The 13,318-nt window shown below is 37.9% G+C and overlaps 1 protein-coding gene across 1 annotated transcript in view; it reads left to right on the top strand.

Annotated features, from left to right (window-relative positions):
- LOC102996585 (mago homolog B, exon junction complex subunit) overlaps nt 1-11,555 on the top strand; it is a 13,665-nt gene extending 2,110 nt beyond the window's left edge. The window contains exons 3-7 of the mRNA XM_055085469.1: nt 417-506; nt 1,942-2,184; nt 4,480-4,622; nt 6,507-6,613; nt 9,478-11,555. Of these exons, the coding sequence (XP_054941444.1) occupies nt 417-506; nt 1,942-2,184; nt 4,480-4,622; nt 6,507-6,613; nt 9,478-9,607 (713 nt within the window). The 3' untranslated portion in view covers nt 9,608-11,555. The remainder of the gene's footprint in view (nt 1-416; nt 507-1,941; nt 2,185-4,479; nt 4,623-6,506; nt 6,614-9,477) is intronic.
- The last annotated feature ends 1,763 nt before the right edge of the window (nt 11,556-13,318 follow it).

Genomic DNA, 13,318 nt, shown 5'->3' with positions numbered 1-13,318 from the left:
GGGCCTCTCCCGTTGCGGAGCACAGGCTCCGGACGCGCAGGCTCAGCGGCCATGGCTCACGGGCCCAGCCGCTCCGCGGCATGTGGGATCCTCCCAGACCGGGGCGCGAACCCGGTTCCCCTGCATCGGCAGGCGGACTCTCAACCACTGCGCCACCGGGGATGCCCAAGGAATGTATTTTAAAAATCCTACAAGACTGTTCTTGTGTGTAGGATTTCTAAAATGGGTGACTGTAAGCCAGAAATCTGAAATTTTAAAACTATAATTACTAGATTGCAAATTAAAACAGTTTGTACAATGTATTTTTGTAAAATTTTCAGAGACGATTGTTTCTATGTTTCAAATGGTGTCCAGGTTAAGATGAGTAGTGGGTCAGGCTCTATCCCTAATGATCATTTTCTTCCTTCTTTATTTAGAGTCTTCAGTGCCCTGGTATGGCATTGCAGTGACTCTTGGGACCCTCTGTTTACTTCTGCTGATGACAACCGCAGTGTTGGGTACAAAGAGTAAGTAATTGAAATACATCCTTCAAGTCTTAGTCATAGAAATAACCACTAACTGAGTAGATATTAACCATGGTCCGTCAATTATTCCATGGCTATAATCAGGGAATGTTCCAGGTGGTTCTTTCTTAGTGATTTTTCCCCAGATATAATCACAGTGTCATTTTCATTTTATTTACCTATTCCAGTATCTCTGAAGCTGTAATGAGCTGTCCCAGTCTGTATGAGACATGGTAACATTCCTTCTGATACAGGACTTAGTACAGTAGACCCCCTTTTCCACGGGAGATACTTTCTAAGACCCCCAGTGGATACCTGAAATTGCAGATAGCACTGAACCCTGTATATACTATGTTTTTTCCTATTCATACATACCTATGATAAAGTTTAATTTATAATTTAGGCACAGTAAGAGAATATCTGAATTGCCAGCATCACTACTCTTGTGCTTTTGGACCATTATTAAGTGAAATAAGGGTTACTTGAGTACAAGCACCGCATACCTCGAGAGTCATCTGATAATGGCTCCTAAGTGACTGACAAGGGCAGGATACGCTCGACAAAGCAATGATTCCCCTTCCTGGGGAGGACAAGAGGGATGGCATGAGATTTCATCACACTACTCAGAATGGCATGCAATTTAAAACTTATGAATTACTTATTTCTGGAATTTTCCATTTGATATTTTCCGATTGCGGTTGACAGGGTAACTAAAACCGTGGAAAGTGAAACCACGGATAACTACTATTATATTCTACCTTCTAAGTTTAGATCACTGTGAATCTCAGATACACATTCTTTGAGAAACAACTGTTCAAAAGTAATTATGACTTACTCTTAATTTTTTTCTGAATATATAATAAAGAAATGATTTAGTAAAAAGAGTGATTCTATGCATGGATGTTAGATGATGTTGAATTCAACCTTTTATCTTTTATTTGGGTTCCTTGACATCTTTAGGGAAAATTACCAATATGTTGCACTCAGACAAAATTACTTATTTGGATCTTCCTCACTTTTCTCCTATGGATATTCCATTTGCTCCAGTGATAACGGTGCTATTTCTTCATGTTGTTTAGTGCAGATTTTCATACTCAGAAGATGTGTTGCTAAATGTTGACTGATTTGTCCTTTGGTACCTATTTGTAAATGTTGTGCTAACTTAGAAACTGAACTCAGTGGTTAGATGTTACCATCATAATTTTATTCAGAAATCATGCTTTATTTATTCTCCACTTAGGTGGCTTATAGGGAGAAATTTGATGTTTCAATTTATATGGTCAAGTTATTGAGGTGTTACTTTCTAAATGTAAAACTACTAATTAAAGGAATGAAATGGGTTGGTTGTCAAAGTGAGATTTTTTTTTCTCCTGTCTTACAGTTCAACATTTAAGCATTATGAGTACTTTAAAAATTGTGTCTATACTATTAATTTTAGTTTTTCAGTATATTCAAGAAAAACATCAACAGGAGGAAATTCTGCGGAACCTCAGTCAGAAGTACCATGTTTTGAAAAATGAGAGCCACTTAAAGGAGCAACTTTTGAGAGAAAAGAATTTAGAATATGATATTCTAAAAAATAAAATCCTTCAGCAAGGAAAGGGACTGGGCTTACCCGCTACAAAAAAGAAGGGATGTCATAAACAAGAGGAGACCTTTTCAAAGTTTTGGCCAAATATAGGTATGTATGGAGGAAATCTTGAATGAAAGATGGCACAATTTTCCATACTTCTTCCCCTTCCAAAAGCTTTGAGGCTTAATACAGGCTTATGTTATATGCTAGGGATCCAAGTCTGCTAGGTAACTTTTAATTTGTTCCTCTTAGGCAATATGGGTATTTGGGTTTGCTTATTTCAAATATGGGATTGAGACCCCAGGGGTCATGTTTGGATTAGTAGAGCCCTATATTTCCCAAAAGTCAATGGCACTTCTTGCTTTCTTTCTGCTCCCAGAAGGTGAAATAGTATATTAGCGCCCCTGAAAATTTGGATTGTTTTGGACCTGTGGGAAAATCAGCCTCTCCAGCTTTGTTACTGACATGAAATATGGAGACTATCAGTAAAAATATACTTAGGCTAAAATGGTCACAAGGCCTTTCATTTGGATGCTGTTGTAAAGATAACTGTATGTGTGTGTGTTTCCATTCTGCATTGACTTCAGATATTTGGTCTATTTGTGATCAATATATACTCCCTCCAATACATCAGCAAGATCTGCCGGAGCGTTGATGTTTGTACAACTCTGTGTGATGATACTATTAAAAACATCCAAGAGATAATAATATTAAATCTCCTACAGTAAACTCTGTTATCATGCAGAAGATGCAATGAATCACCCTGGTTAATCAACAACTACTAACTATGTATTTAGCCTTTACAAAGAGATTTTGCTTATTTGATATCATTTAGGTGTGGTAGTTACTAGAAATGTACTGTCTCTATTATTGAAGAATTAATACTATTTTATTGTTTTGTTTCTTTAGCTTTACTTTTCGCTATCTATAAAAAAATCGGTTCTCATACTGCAGAAAGGTGCCCATCTTGTTTTTTTCACTTCTGTGGCCATTTTTCCATAGTCTTAAATACTCCTCACAAACATGTCTGTTAGTGGTTGTGTGTTATTGCATTATATTTGTAACAATTTAAATGCTTTCTTTATTAGACTGTTAGACTGTTTTCAATTTTTCTCTTCTATAAATAATCATAAACAGGGACTTCCCTGGTGGTACAGTGGTTAAGAATCCGCCTGCCAATGCAGGGGCCATGGGTTCGAGCCCTGGTCTGGGAAGATCCCACATGCCGCAGAGCAGCTAAGCCTGCATGCCGCAACTACTGAGCCTGTGCTCTAGAGCCCGCGAACCACAACTACTTAGCCTGCGTGCCACAACTACTGAAGCCTGCTCACCTAGAGCCCGTGCTCTGCAACAAGAGAAGCCACCACAATGACAAGCCCATGCACTGCAACGAAGAGTAGCCCCCGCTCGCTGCAACTGGAGAAAACCCAAGTGCAGCAGCAAAGGCCCAACACAGCCAAAAATAAATAAATTTATTAAAAAAGAATCGTAAACATACTTTGAAGGATTAATAATATTTTAATTTGGTATATTATGTATGAGGAAAAGAAAAAATTCCAAAGAATAATTTTAATTTTATCTAGAAGGCATTCCAGAATCCTAAAAATTTTTTAATTTAATTTTATTATTTTAAAAACAGTTTTATTGAGGTATTATTAATATGCAAAAAGCTGCATATAATTAGTGTATACAATTTGATGAGTTGAGACATATGTATATATGAGTAAAACCAGCCACAATTAGGGTAATAGATATATCCATCACCTCCAAAAGTTTTCTTATGTCCCTTTTTTCTTTGTGGTAAGAACACTTAGCGTGAGGTCTACCCTCTTAACAAGTTTTTAAGTGTAACATTCAGTATTGTTGGCTCTAAGTACTATGGTGTACAGCAGATCTCTAGAATTTATCCGTCTTGCATAACTGAAACTGTGAACCCATTGAACAACCACCCATTTCCCCTCCCCCAGCTACCGCTTTTCTACTTTCTATTTCTCTGAGTTTGACTACTTTTTATATCTCATATAAGTGGAATCATGCAGTATTTGCCCTTTGTCATGGGCTTATTTCACTGAGCATTATTATCTTCAGGTTTCATCCATGCTGTTACCCATGGCGGGATTTCCTTCTTAAGGCTGAGTAACATTCCCTTGTAGGAACAGACCACATTTTCTTCATCCATCGATGACGTTGGTGTTGTTTCCATTTCTCAACTATTGTGACTAGTGCTGCGATGAATATGGGAATGCAGAAATCTCTTGGCGTTCCCGACTTCTGGTGAACCTCACATTATCATTAGTGATAGCTGTTAAGATTTTTAAGTTATGGAGAGTTGATAAGTATCTTGCTCTACTTAACAAAATACCAGATGAAAAGACATTTAATGTTTCACCTTGTATATTGCAGGCAAACTCAATGAAGGCCACTGGTGCTGTCCAGGAGTAAACTGTTATTACTTTACCACTGAAAGTAAAGACTGGAAGGGATGTAAACAGACTTGCCAAAGTTACAATTCATCTCTTCTGAAGATAGATGATGAAGACGAAATGGTATCATGGACGGTTACACGTACTTTTATTCTCTTGGCCTCTGCCTCTCACCCTTGGGCCCAAGATACTGAGGAAATGGGGGAGTTTAGAAAGAGGAACCTTCGGTTATTCGTGTTATGTCTGTTGAGTGAACAAAGTTGTATAGTTAAGAGTCTCAAAAAAAAAATAAGTTTTTCCTGGTGAAATACCTTTGGTCTTTCCTTCCGTTAAGCTAAGTACTTAAAAGTAAGAACATGAAGACTGTAATACAGAGAGCCCTGTCTCCTGGGGGTGTGGGAGTGGGAATTGCTTCTTGAAGACTGAAATTGAAGGGCTAAGTATGACTTCATCAAAATCCGTAGTAAATATTCCCCTCTCGGTGAATGCTATTCTCAAACACCTTCCTGTTTTCCATAGAATCAAAGATAAAAAAAAAATTTTTTTAAAGTCTCCCAGGAGACCTTGCCTGCTAATAGGCATGTGATCTTGCTATTTACTAAGCATTCAATACATATTATCTATCATGATGAACATTGTTATTTCCAAAATGGAAACCCCCTTGAAGATGCAGTTGGAGTCTTTGCAATCATCTCCTTTTCTTAGGAGTCTGCAGGAGAACCCCTCACAGAGAAGTATGCCTTTCCTTTGATGAAGTACTTAACCCTTTGGTAAATTGCAGCCTGGAACCAGCAGTTATTTTTTCCTATAAGGCGGTAACTAAGAACCCAAAGGCAACATAGTCTAGTAGTTACTATTAGGAATCCAGGAGCCAAACTGCCTGGGACCCAATTCATTTCTGCCACTTACTTGCTGGGTGACCTGGGGCAAATTACTTAACCTCTCTGGGCCTCAGTTTTCCCATTTGCAAAACGTAGATAATAATGAGGAACATAAAAGTGGTAACGGTTTTACAAATTAGCTTCATGGTGATTTTCATTGCATCTGTAGGTAACATTTACTTGATTAATTTTTGTGTTTATTGTATCAAGATGTATATCTTTCAAAAATAATTGTAAAAAAGAGAAAATACAGCGACAATAATATTGAAATTATCTTTTAAATTTATTACTAATAAAAACTATCCATACACACAAAATGTGTTTTTACAGAGAAATGTTTGCAACGATCAGCCTGAAATCTCTACTTATCATTTAGAGAAACAACACAAAATTTATATGCAAATCTAGTAGATGTTTTAAATTGTAACATAAAAGAATTTATGATGTCAAGTCATAAAATAATTTTTTTATGTTTGTTGCAGTAAAACACAGTTAAATTTAAACCTATATTTAAAAATATATTCCGTCATTTAATCAGACATTATGTATTATGTCACTTTGATATATTACATTTTTGGACATAGTAAATATCTCCAAATACTGCCCTGTCTCCCTTTACCCCTTCCTACTACTGAACAACAGCAACTCCGTCTCTTATGAAGCTGAAGGCTCTAATGCACATGTCCCTACAAACATTTGTTATTTTAATAAATGTGTTTAGAAGATACCTTCTTTCACTTGGAATATGTAATGATTATTTTTCTTTACCTTTAAATTTTTTCTGGAGCATGATTTTGAATGGTTTCATAAGGTGTCATACATTATTTAACAACGCTCCTATTGTTAGATATTTAGATTTTAAATTTTTCCACATTTTAAATAATCTATGAGACTGGCAGCCATTTGTAACATAAATGAATAAGCTACTAGAAGAAAATGACTTTGGAAAATGAAAATACAGGGGTTGAGGGGAGAGAGGGGTTTTTTTAGGAAGGAAGGATGAAGGATCATGTAGAAAGTAGCAGACTACTGGTCATAGAAACAGCTGGGTCTTTTATCTGTCCTTTTTTTCATTCATCTAACAGATGGGAATTTAGTCTCATGATATGTTTTGTTTCCTTTATAGACCTTCCTTCAATCCCAGACTTATCGAAGTTCCTACTGGATTGGATTATCATTTAATGAAAGGGAAAGTAAGTGGAAATGGACTGACGATGGCATATCTTCTGGACTGTAAGTTTCCAGGATACATTCAAATTCTAATATTGGTGTTGGGTTGGAAGGATTGTTTCTAAAAAGAATCTTGCTTCACAGGGCTTAACTCATTTTCAGGTAGAGGTCATTAGTAAGAATAAGGAGAATGATTAAAGAAATGTTTCAGGAAGTACAGTTAAAAAGGACGAGAAGTGTCATACAGAGTTATTAATAATACAATTATGATGTTAAACACATGATCAGAAGTATGTGTTATGAGGTACACAAAATAAAATCATAAAGTAAGGTGATATGATGTGATTGGACCATTCTGACTTAGCCATGGTGATCTCTCCCACAACCATGAATGAGTGTTCTGAGTATCCCCAAAATTCATTTGAAACTCCTTTATATTAGTAGTTTATATTAATTATAAATATACATAAATGTAGGTTCAAACATACACACGTGCGTGCGTACCCACACACACACACCTCGCTATAGTCCTCTGTTAAGTGCAGTATTTTGTAAACTCTTGGGTTTACATTTAGTTATAATCTGCTGTTGAACTGTTCAACGATTTTTTTTTTTTTTTTTTTTTTTGCGGTACGCGGGCCTCTCACTGTTGTGGCCTCTCCCGTTGCGGAGCACAGGCTCCGGACGCGCAGGCCCAGCGGCCACGGCTCACGGGCCCAGCCGCTCCGCGGCACGTGGGATCCTCCCGGACCGGGGCACGAACCCGCGTCCCCTGCATCGGCAGGCGGACTCCCAACCACTGCGCCACCAGGGAAGCCCTCAATGATTTTTAAAAAAATCTTAACTGTTACATTTTTTATTTCTAAGAATTCTCTTACATTTTCAGATCTTCTTGCTAGTTACTCATATATTCAAGCTTTTATTTCTTGAAAGATATTAATCACACTACTTTTATATTTGGTATCTGATAATTTTAATATTTGAAGTTTTGTGGGTCTAACCTATCACTTCTACTGACTTTTGTTCATGATGCCATTTTCTTTGTAGTGTCATGTGATTTTTTTTTTTGAGCTGCTGTGGAAATTATTTGAGGACTTAGATGAAGGTGGCTTCCTCAAGAAAGAATTTGCTTTTGTTGGATGCCTTGGAGCATTGTGAATCTAAGCCATTTTTCATTCTAAATTTGGACCCTGCCAGTAGTGTAGTTCTGGGCCGCAAACCTACACGAGATGTCATGCAGGAAATAACCCTGATGTAATTGTAGCCTGTGAGTACGCTTTCAGGTGAACACTTTCAGGGCTAAAATAAGATGCTCCAATTGCACAGTTAATTAAATCCATTTGAAACACATAGTCCTATGCAAGGGGAAAGACACGGGATAGCTTATCATACTTGGATGGGATGGGATAGGTTGTCACACTTAGGATGAGAGGCAAGTGGGTTAAAAGGATCACCTGGATCCTGAGTTATTCTCTCTTCATACGGCCTGGCTCTGTGGCATCACACTTCCCTGACGATGGTGTAAGGTTTCTAGGGCCAGACTTGGGGTTTGAGTAAAGGGGGCCCAACAGACAGAAGGTTCTTGTGGCCAGCACGCACATTTTCTCTGTTGGGTGGATACAGGAGCATGTAAGCCTGGTTAGAGTTGCAGCTTTCCAACTAGCCTGATGAGCAGCTATGGACGTTACTTGCGTTTCTTAGGCAGCGGGCCAGAATGAGTGTCACCCATGGGTGGCTAACTTAAGACCTCACGGATGTTGAGTATCTATATGTGCATCATGGATATTTTATGTACGATATTTTGTATCTGATTCTTTCCTCCTTTTCTATGTTCAGCACACATGGGCTCTGCTTACTATATCTATACCTAACATGTCACATAGGTTACTAGCTTACTTACCTGTACTTAACACATCTCCTACTTTCTGCCTATGCCTCACAAGCTACTTAGTTTCATTTATCTTCCTTAGTTGTTTCTCTTTTTACCTATAGCAGAATATCCCTAAGTAATACAGCAGTTGCAAATTGCATGAGGGGTGGTTTGTGATTTTGGATTGTTAGGGTGGGATTATTCTTTTTCTTTTCTACTTAAATCCAACGTTCGAGACAGTTCTAAGGTGGTTTATACTGGAGATATATCCCTTTGGTCTCAACGCTTTGTAGCTTTTTTTCATCCGGGGTTGAATTCATTATTCAGCCTGCTACATCAATCAAGGGAAAAACTGGCTTCAGTGCCTCACTTACCCTTCTGGGTTTCCATCTTTACTTAACCCTCAGCCTGAATGTGAATCTGCTTTTTGCCAGTTCATTAACCTATTCAAGAGGTTTTAAAATTTGTTTTTATTCAGGATTTTAAATTATTTTCAATCGGAAGATAGTTCTCACCTAATCCACCACTTTGCTGAAATAGAGGTCCTGCTTTAGATGTTTTTCAGTGAATTTTCATGCTTTAGTTAATAACTGTTAGCGATAGGGTGGGGAAGGAAAAGAAATAAAACACATAAAAACATCAATTAAACAACTTCATCTCTGACTATATTCCAATTCTAGTTTTTTCTCCTTAAAGTGTATGCACATGAGACCTTGTTATCTGTGTCACAGAAATTTAGTGCCTCTCCTTTTAAATCTCTCATTTTTATTGAAATAATTAACATAGGAAAGCAGGTTGCTGTATCATGATCCCAACAGAGCAATATTGCTCTCTGATCAAAAATTCCCAATGTGGAACAGAATGGGAGATTATGGATGTGATCAAGAGGATGTTATTCTATTCAGTGGGCTAAGAGAAGTAGAAAATCTTTTAGTGATGAAGTTATGTTTAATAGTTCCATATTCCAGATCTTTAGGCAACAGACTTGAAAATATGATTTATGTTATTGTAAGCTTCAGAATTAAACAGTCGGCCATGCATGTTTTCTGTTCTACAGTGCTTTGACAATAATGACTTCTTCTGGGAGAGGACAATGTGCATTTTTAACCTCAACAAGAATAGTAAATATTGATTGCTCTAACACCTATAATTGTATCTGTGAGAAGAAAATTGATTGCTTCAAATAGACACTAAGGAGAAAAGGTGAAATGGAATTTTGTCTTTTTGTTGTTGTTGTTGGTTTCCTGTAGTAATTTTGGTTTTGACTGCAGGACTTTGTCCACTGCAGAAACAGAGATGAGATGGAGGAGGAAGAAAATGCTCTTTTGGACTATGGTTGAAGACATCAGATGCCATCTGTCTTCTTGGGGAAGAGAGAATCATTTTGTCTTTGGAGAGCAGTTACCCCTCTCTTTAATGGCCTTGAGGAATTACTCTCTCTTTCCCTGAAACACCCACAGAATCAATTAAAGAACTCTGATAAATAGCCTGGGTCTTTTCCTTATCAATAGGATAAATCATTTCAATAGACTCTGGCTTCGAGAGATCACAGTTAATAACTAAAAAGTAGTTAGCTGCCCTCCCACCCCATCTAGATGCTTGACTCTCATTAAAAAAAATAATTTTGCTATAATTTCAAACTTACTGAATAGTTGAAACAATAGTACAAGGAACCTTCATATAACCTTTACCCATAGTTACCATTTGTTTTTATTTTACTCTGTGTGCACTTTATAGTTCTTTTTTCTCTCTGTCTCTCTACTTGCTGATTCATTTGATAATAAATCTAGGATATTACATCTATTTGTCTAAATATTTCACAAGAACAAGGACTTTGTCTTCTATAACCATAGTGCGATTGCCAAAATCAGGAAATTTAGCACTGATACAGTACTAGGATTGCATCTATAGCCCGTATTCGAATTTTCTCAACTGTAGCTCTAATGTCATTTATACCTGTTTTTCCTCTTTGTTCAGGATCATGTGATACATTTAGTTGGGAGGTCTCTTTAGTCTCCTTTAATCTGGGACACTTCTTCAGGATTTCTTTGTCTTTCTTGACCATGACATTTTAAAAATCAACTCCACTGAGTTGTATTTTCATGCAATAAAATGCATTCATTTTAAGTCATGAGGTCAATGGGTTTTAAACAAATATATACACCTCTCAAACACCATCAAATCAAGGCACAGAACATTCCCATCACCTCCAGAAGTTCCTTTCTCCCTCTCACCACCCACCTGGTCTCAGGCAACCAGTGATATGCTTTCTGTGACTATAATTTAATTTTGTCTGCTTTGTTACAGAATTTGGTACATCATATATTCCTTTGTATCTGGCTTGGTTTTGCTCAGCATGTTTTTGACATAATCCATGTTCTTTCATGTATCAGTAGTTCATTCTTTCAGTTACTGAGTAGTATTCCATTGTATAGATATACCACAGTTTGTTCATCCATGTTTGGACATTTGATGTGTTTCCAGTTTTGGGCTATTATGAATAAACCTGCTATGAGCGTTTATGTGCAAACCTCTGTGTGAACGCATGTTTTCATTTCTTTTTTTATTAAATGCTTAGGAGTTTGCTTGCTGAGTCCTATGGTAAGTGCATATTTAACAAGAAACTTCTAAATTGTTTTCCAATGTGGTTGTATCATTTTACTTTCTCATTAGCGACATATGAGAGTTCCATATCCCTTGCATTGGCAGGCAGAGTCTTAACCACTGTGACACCAGGGAAGCCCAGGACACCAGTCATATTGTGTTAGGGCCCACTTTACTGACCTCATCTTAACTCGATTAATCTACAAACACCCTGTTTCCAAATAAGGTCACATTTATAGGTGCAGGAGTTAGGACTTAAACATATCTTTGTGGAGGACACAATTCAACCCATAACAATAATATTCCCTTATTATCTGTTTCCTGTTTGTAGGATCTGTAATGATGTCCTTTCTTTTATGATATTGTTTGTATTTCTGATATTATTGAATCCGTGTTTTTCTTTCTTGACCAGTCTAGCTAGAGATTTATATCAATTTTATAATCTTATCGATGAAATCAGCTTTTTGTTTCACTGAAGTCTTAAAAGTTTGCCCACTTTCCATCTTATTTATCTTTTATTTTTATCTTGATTATTTCCTCTCTTCTACTTATTTTGAATTTAACTTCTTTTATTGTCCTGGCTTCTTAGACGAGGGCTTGTATATCCTTTTGTCAAACTTAGGTCTTTACCTGTGTTAGATCAAAGTAAATCTAGAACATTTGTAAAGCTTTTAGTATAAAGATTCAAGCATCTCCCATCACCGGGCAACCTACTGGACCTAGCTTACGTGCTTTTCCTGATCTCTCAGTTCCATCTATCTCACTCTCTTGGACGCTTGCTTAGCTTCCTAGCCAAAGCAGCCCCAGCAATGCTTGTTTCGTACCCACGGTTGTAAAAACAGGTTATCATTACGTGTGTGCCAGATTGTGGCGTGGCCTCCATCATGTCTACAGTGGCAGGAGCCACAGCAGATCCAGTGCTCAGACCCCTCAGAAGCTGTGGCTTTCCAGAGGTTGCTTGAAGCCTTCAGCTAACACAATCCAGAAATGCAGGGATATAGAGGCCCTATATGGCAAATTTTCACCAGAAAAAAGAGATAGGAAAGAGGCTGCCAGTGAGTTGATAGCCACGTCCTTCAACCTGATGGACTGTTTGGAGATGCAGGGTTTGTGTAACGACTCCTCAGAGATGTTCCATTTGAATGAGTAAAAAATTATTTCTTGTGCACCTGTGGCCAGCCTGAAAATGTGCCATCTTGTACTTCCTTTTCTTCTTCCCCTGACTCATCTCCCTTTCCCTTTTGCCTCTCCGTCGTGCTTCCTTTGGATTTTACCTCTTCCCGCCATTAGGTGTTGTGGCGTTAGGTGTTGAGCCTTTTGCCTCAGGCTCTGTTTTCCGAGGAACTCTGGGCTAAGATGATGCCATCTAATGAAAGGAAGGATTGTATCCATCCTAATGTAAGGCAACTATCTGCTATACCAAGAAAGAGGGTCTCACCCTCTCCACAAAAGGAGAGACACAGAGCCTCATTAATCATGTCTACCTCAAATAGCAGGCTTCCAAATGATACCCAGTCCTCCCCATTAGCTCTAGATGTGGCCCCTCATAGTTTGGAAGACTGAATTACAATGATAAATTCCACCATCACTTTTTATATTGACACAAAGTGGCAGTGGAAACCGAAGAAGAAAAAAGATATAATTGCTTCTCATATAGACATAACTATAAAAAACATAGCTATAAAAATACCTGTAAAAAATAGCTACCAATAGCCTCACCTCTGTAATAGGTCATGAAGCCATAGTTCATATTTATCACTTTCTACTTCTACCACTCATTTTTCTCATGAAGCTAATGTCTCAGCTAGTTGGGATCCCTTATCTAGTGTAATGACCCCTTCCAACTGTTCCTTTCTTACTTTACTTTACATACAAGTTTTATTTAATTAGACTATCTTCCTTATGTCCTCCTTTACCCTAGGATCTCTGGACTATTGCACTTATGTAACTCCCCGTTAATGAATCCTGCCATGCTAGGCATGTAAGGGACCCGAGACTCACCTGCACTGAGGGACACCCCCCATTACAGACGTTCAGACCCTGCATAACTCCTCGTGTGCTGCATGACCTATTAGAGAAATGAGGGGCCTCATATTAGGTGGAAGCATGAAGTTGTTACATAAAATTTAAATATGGCTGTAACGATGCCAATGAACAATGAGGTTAGAATATGCCCCTCTGGGCCTGTTTGTGCACAGATGTTTGCTCTTCCCTTGCTCAGCTTTTTTTTTTTTTTTTTTTTTTTTTTTTGCGGTACGCGGGCCTCTCACCGCCGTGGCCTCTCCCGCTGCGGA

The sequence above is a fragment of the Physeter macrocephalus genome, chromosome 6, assembly GCF_002837175.3.
Source record: "Physeter macrocephalus isolate SW-GA chromosome 6, ASM283717v5, whole genome shotgun sequence".
NCBI classification, from domain to species: domain Eukaryota; kingdom Metazoa; phylum Chordata; class Mammalia; order Artiodactyla; family Physeteridae; genus Physeter; species Physeter macrocephalus.
Note: the sequence above shows the minus strand (reverse complement) of the source record. Positions and strands in the feature narration are given on the sequence as shown.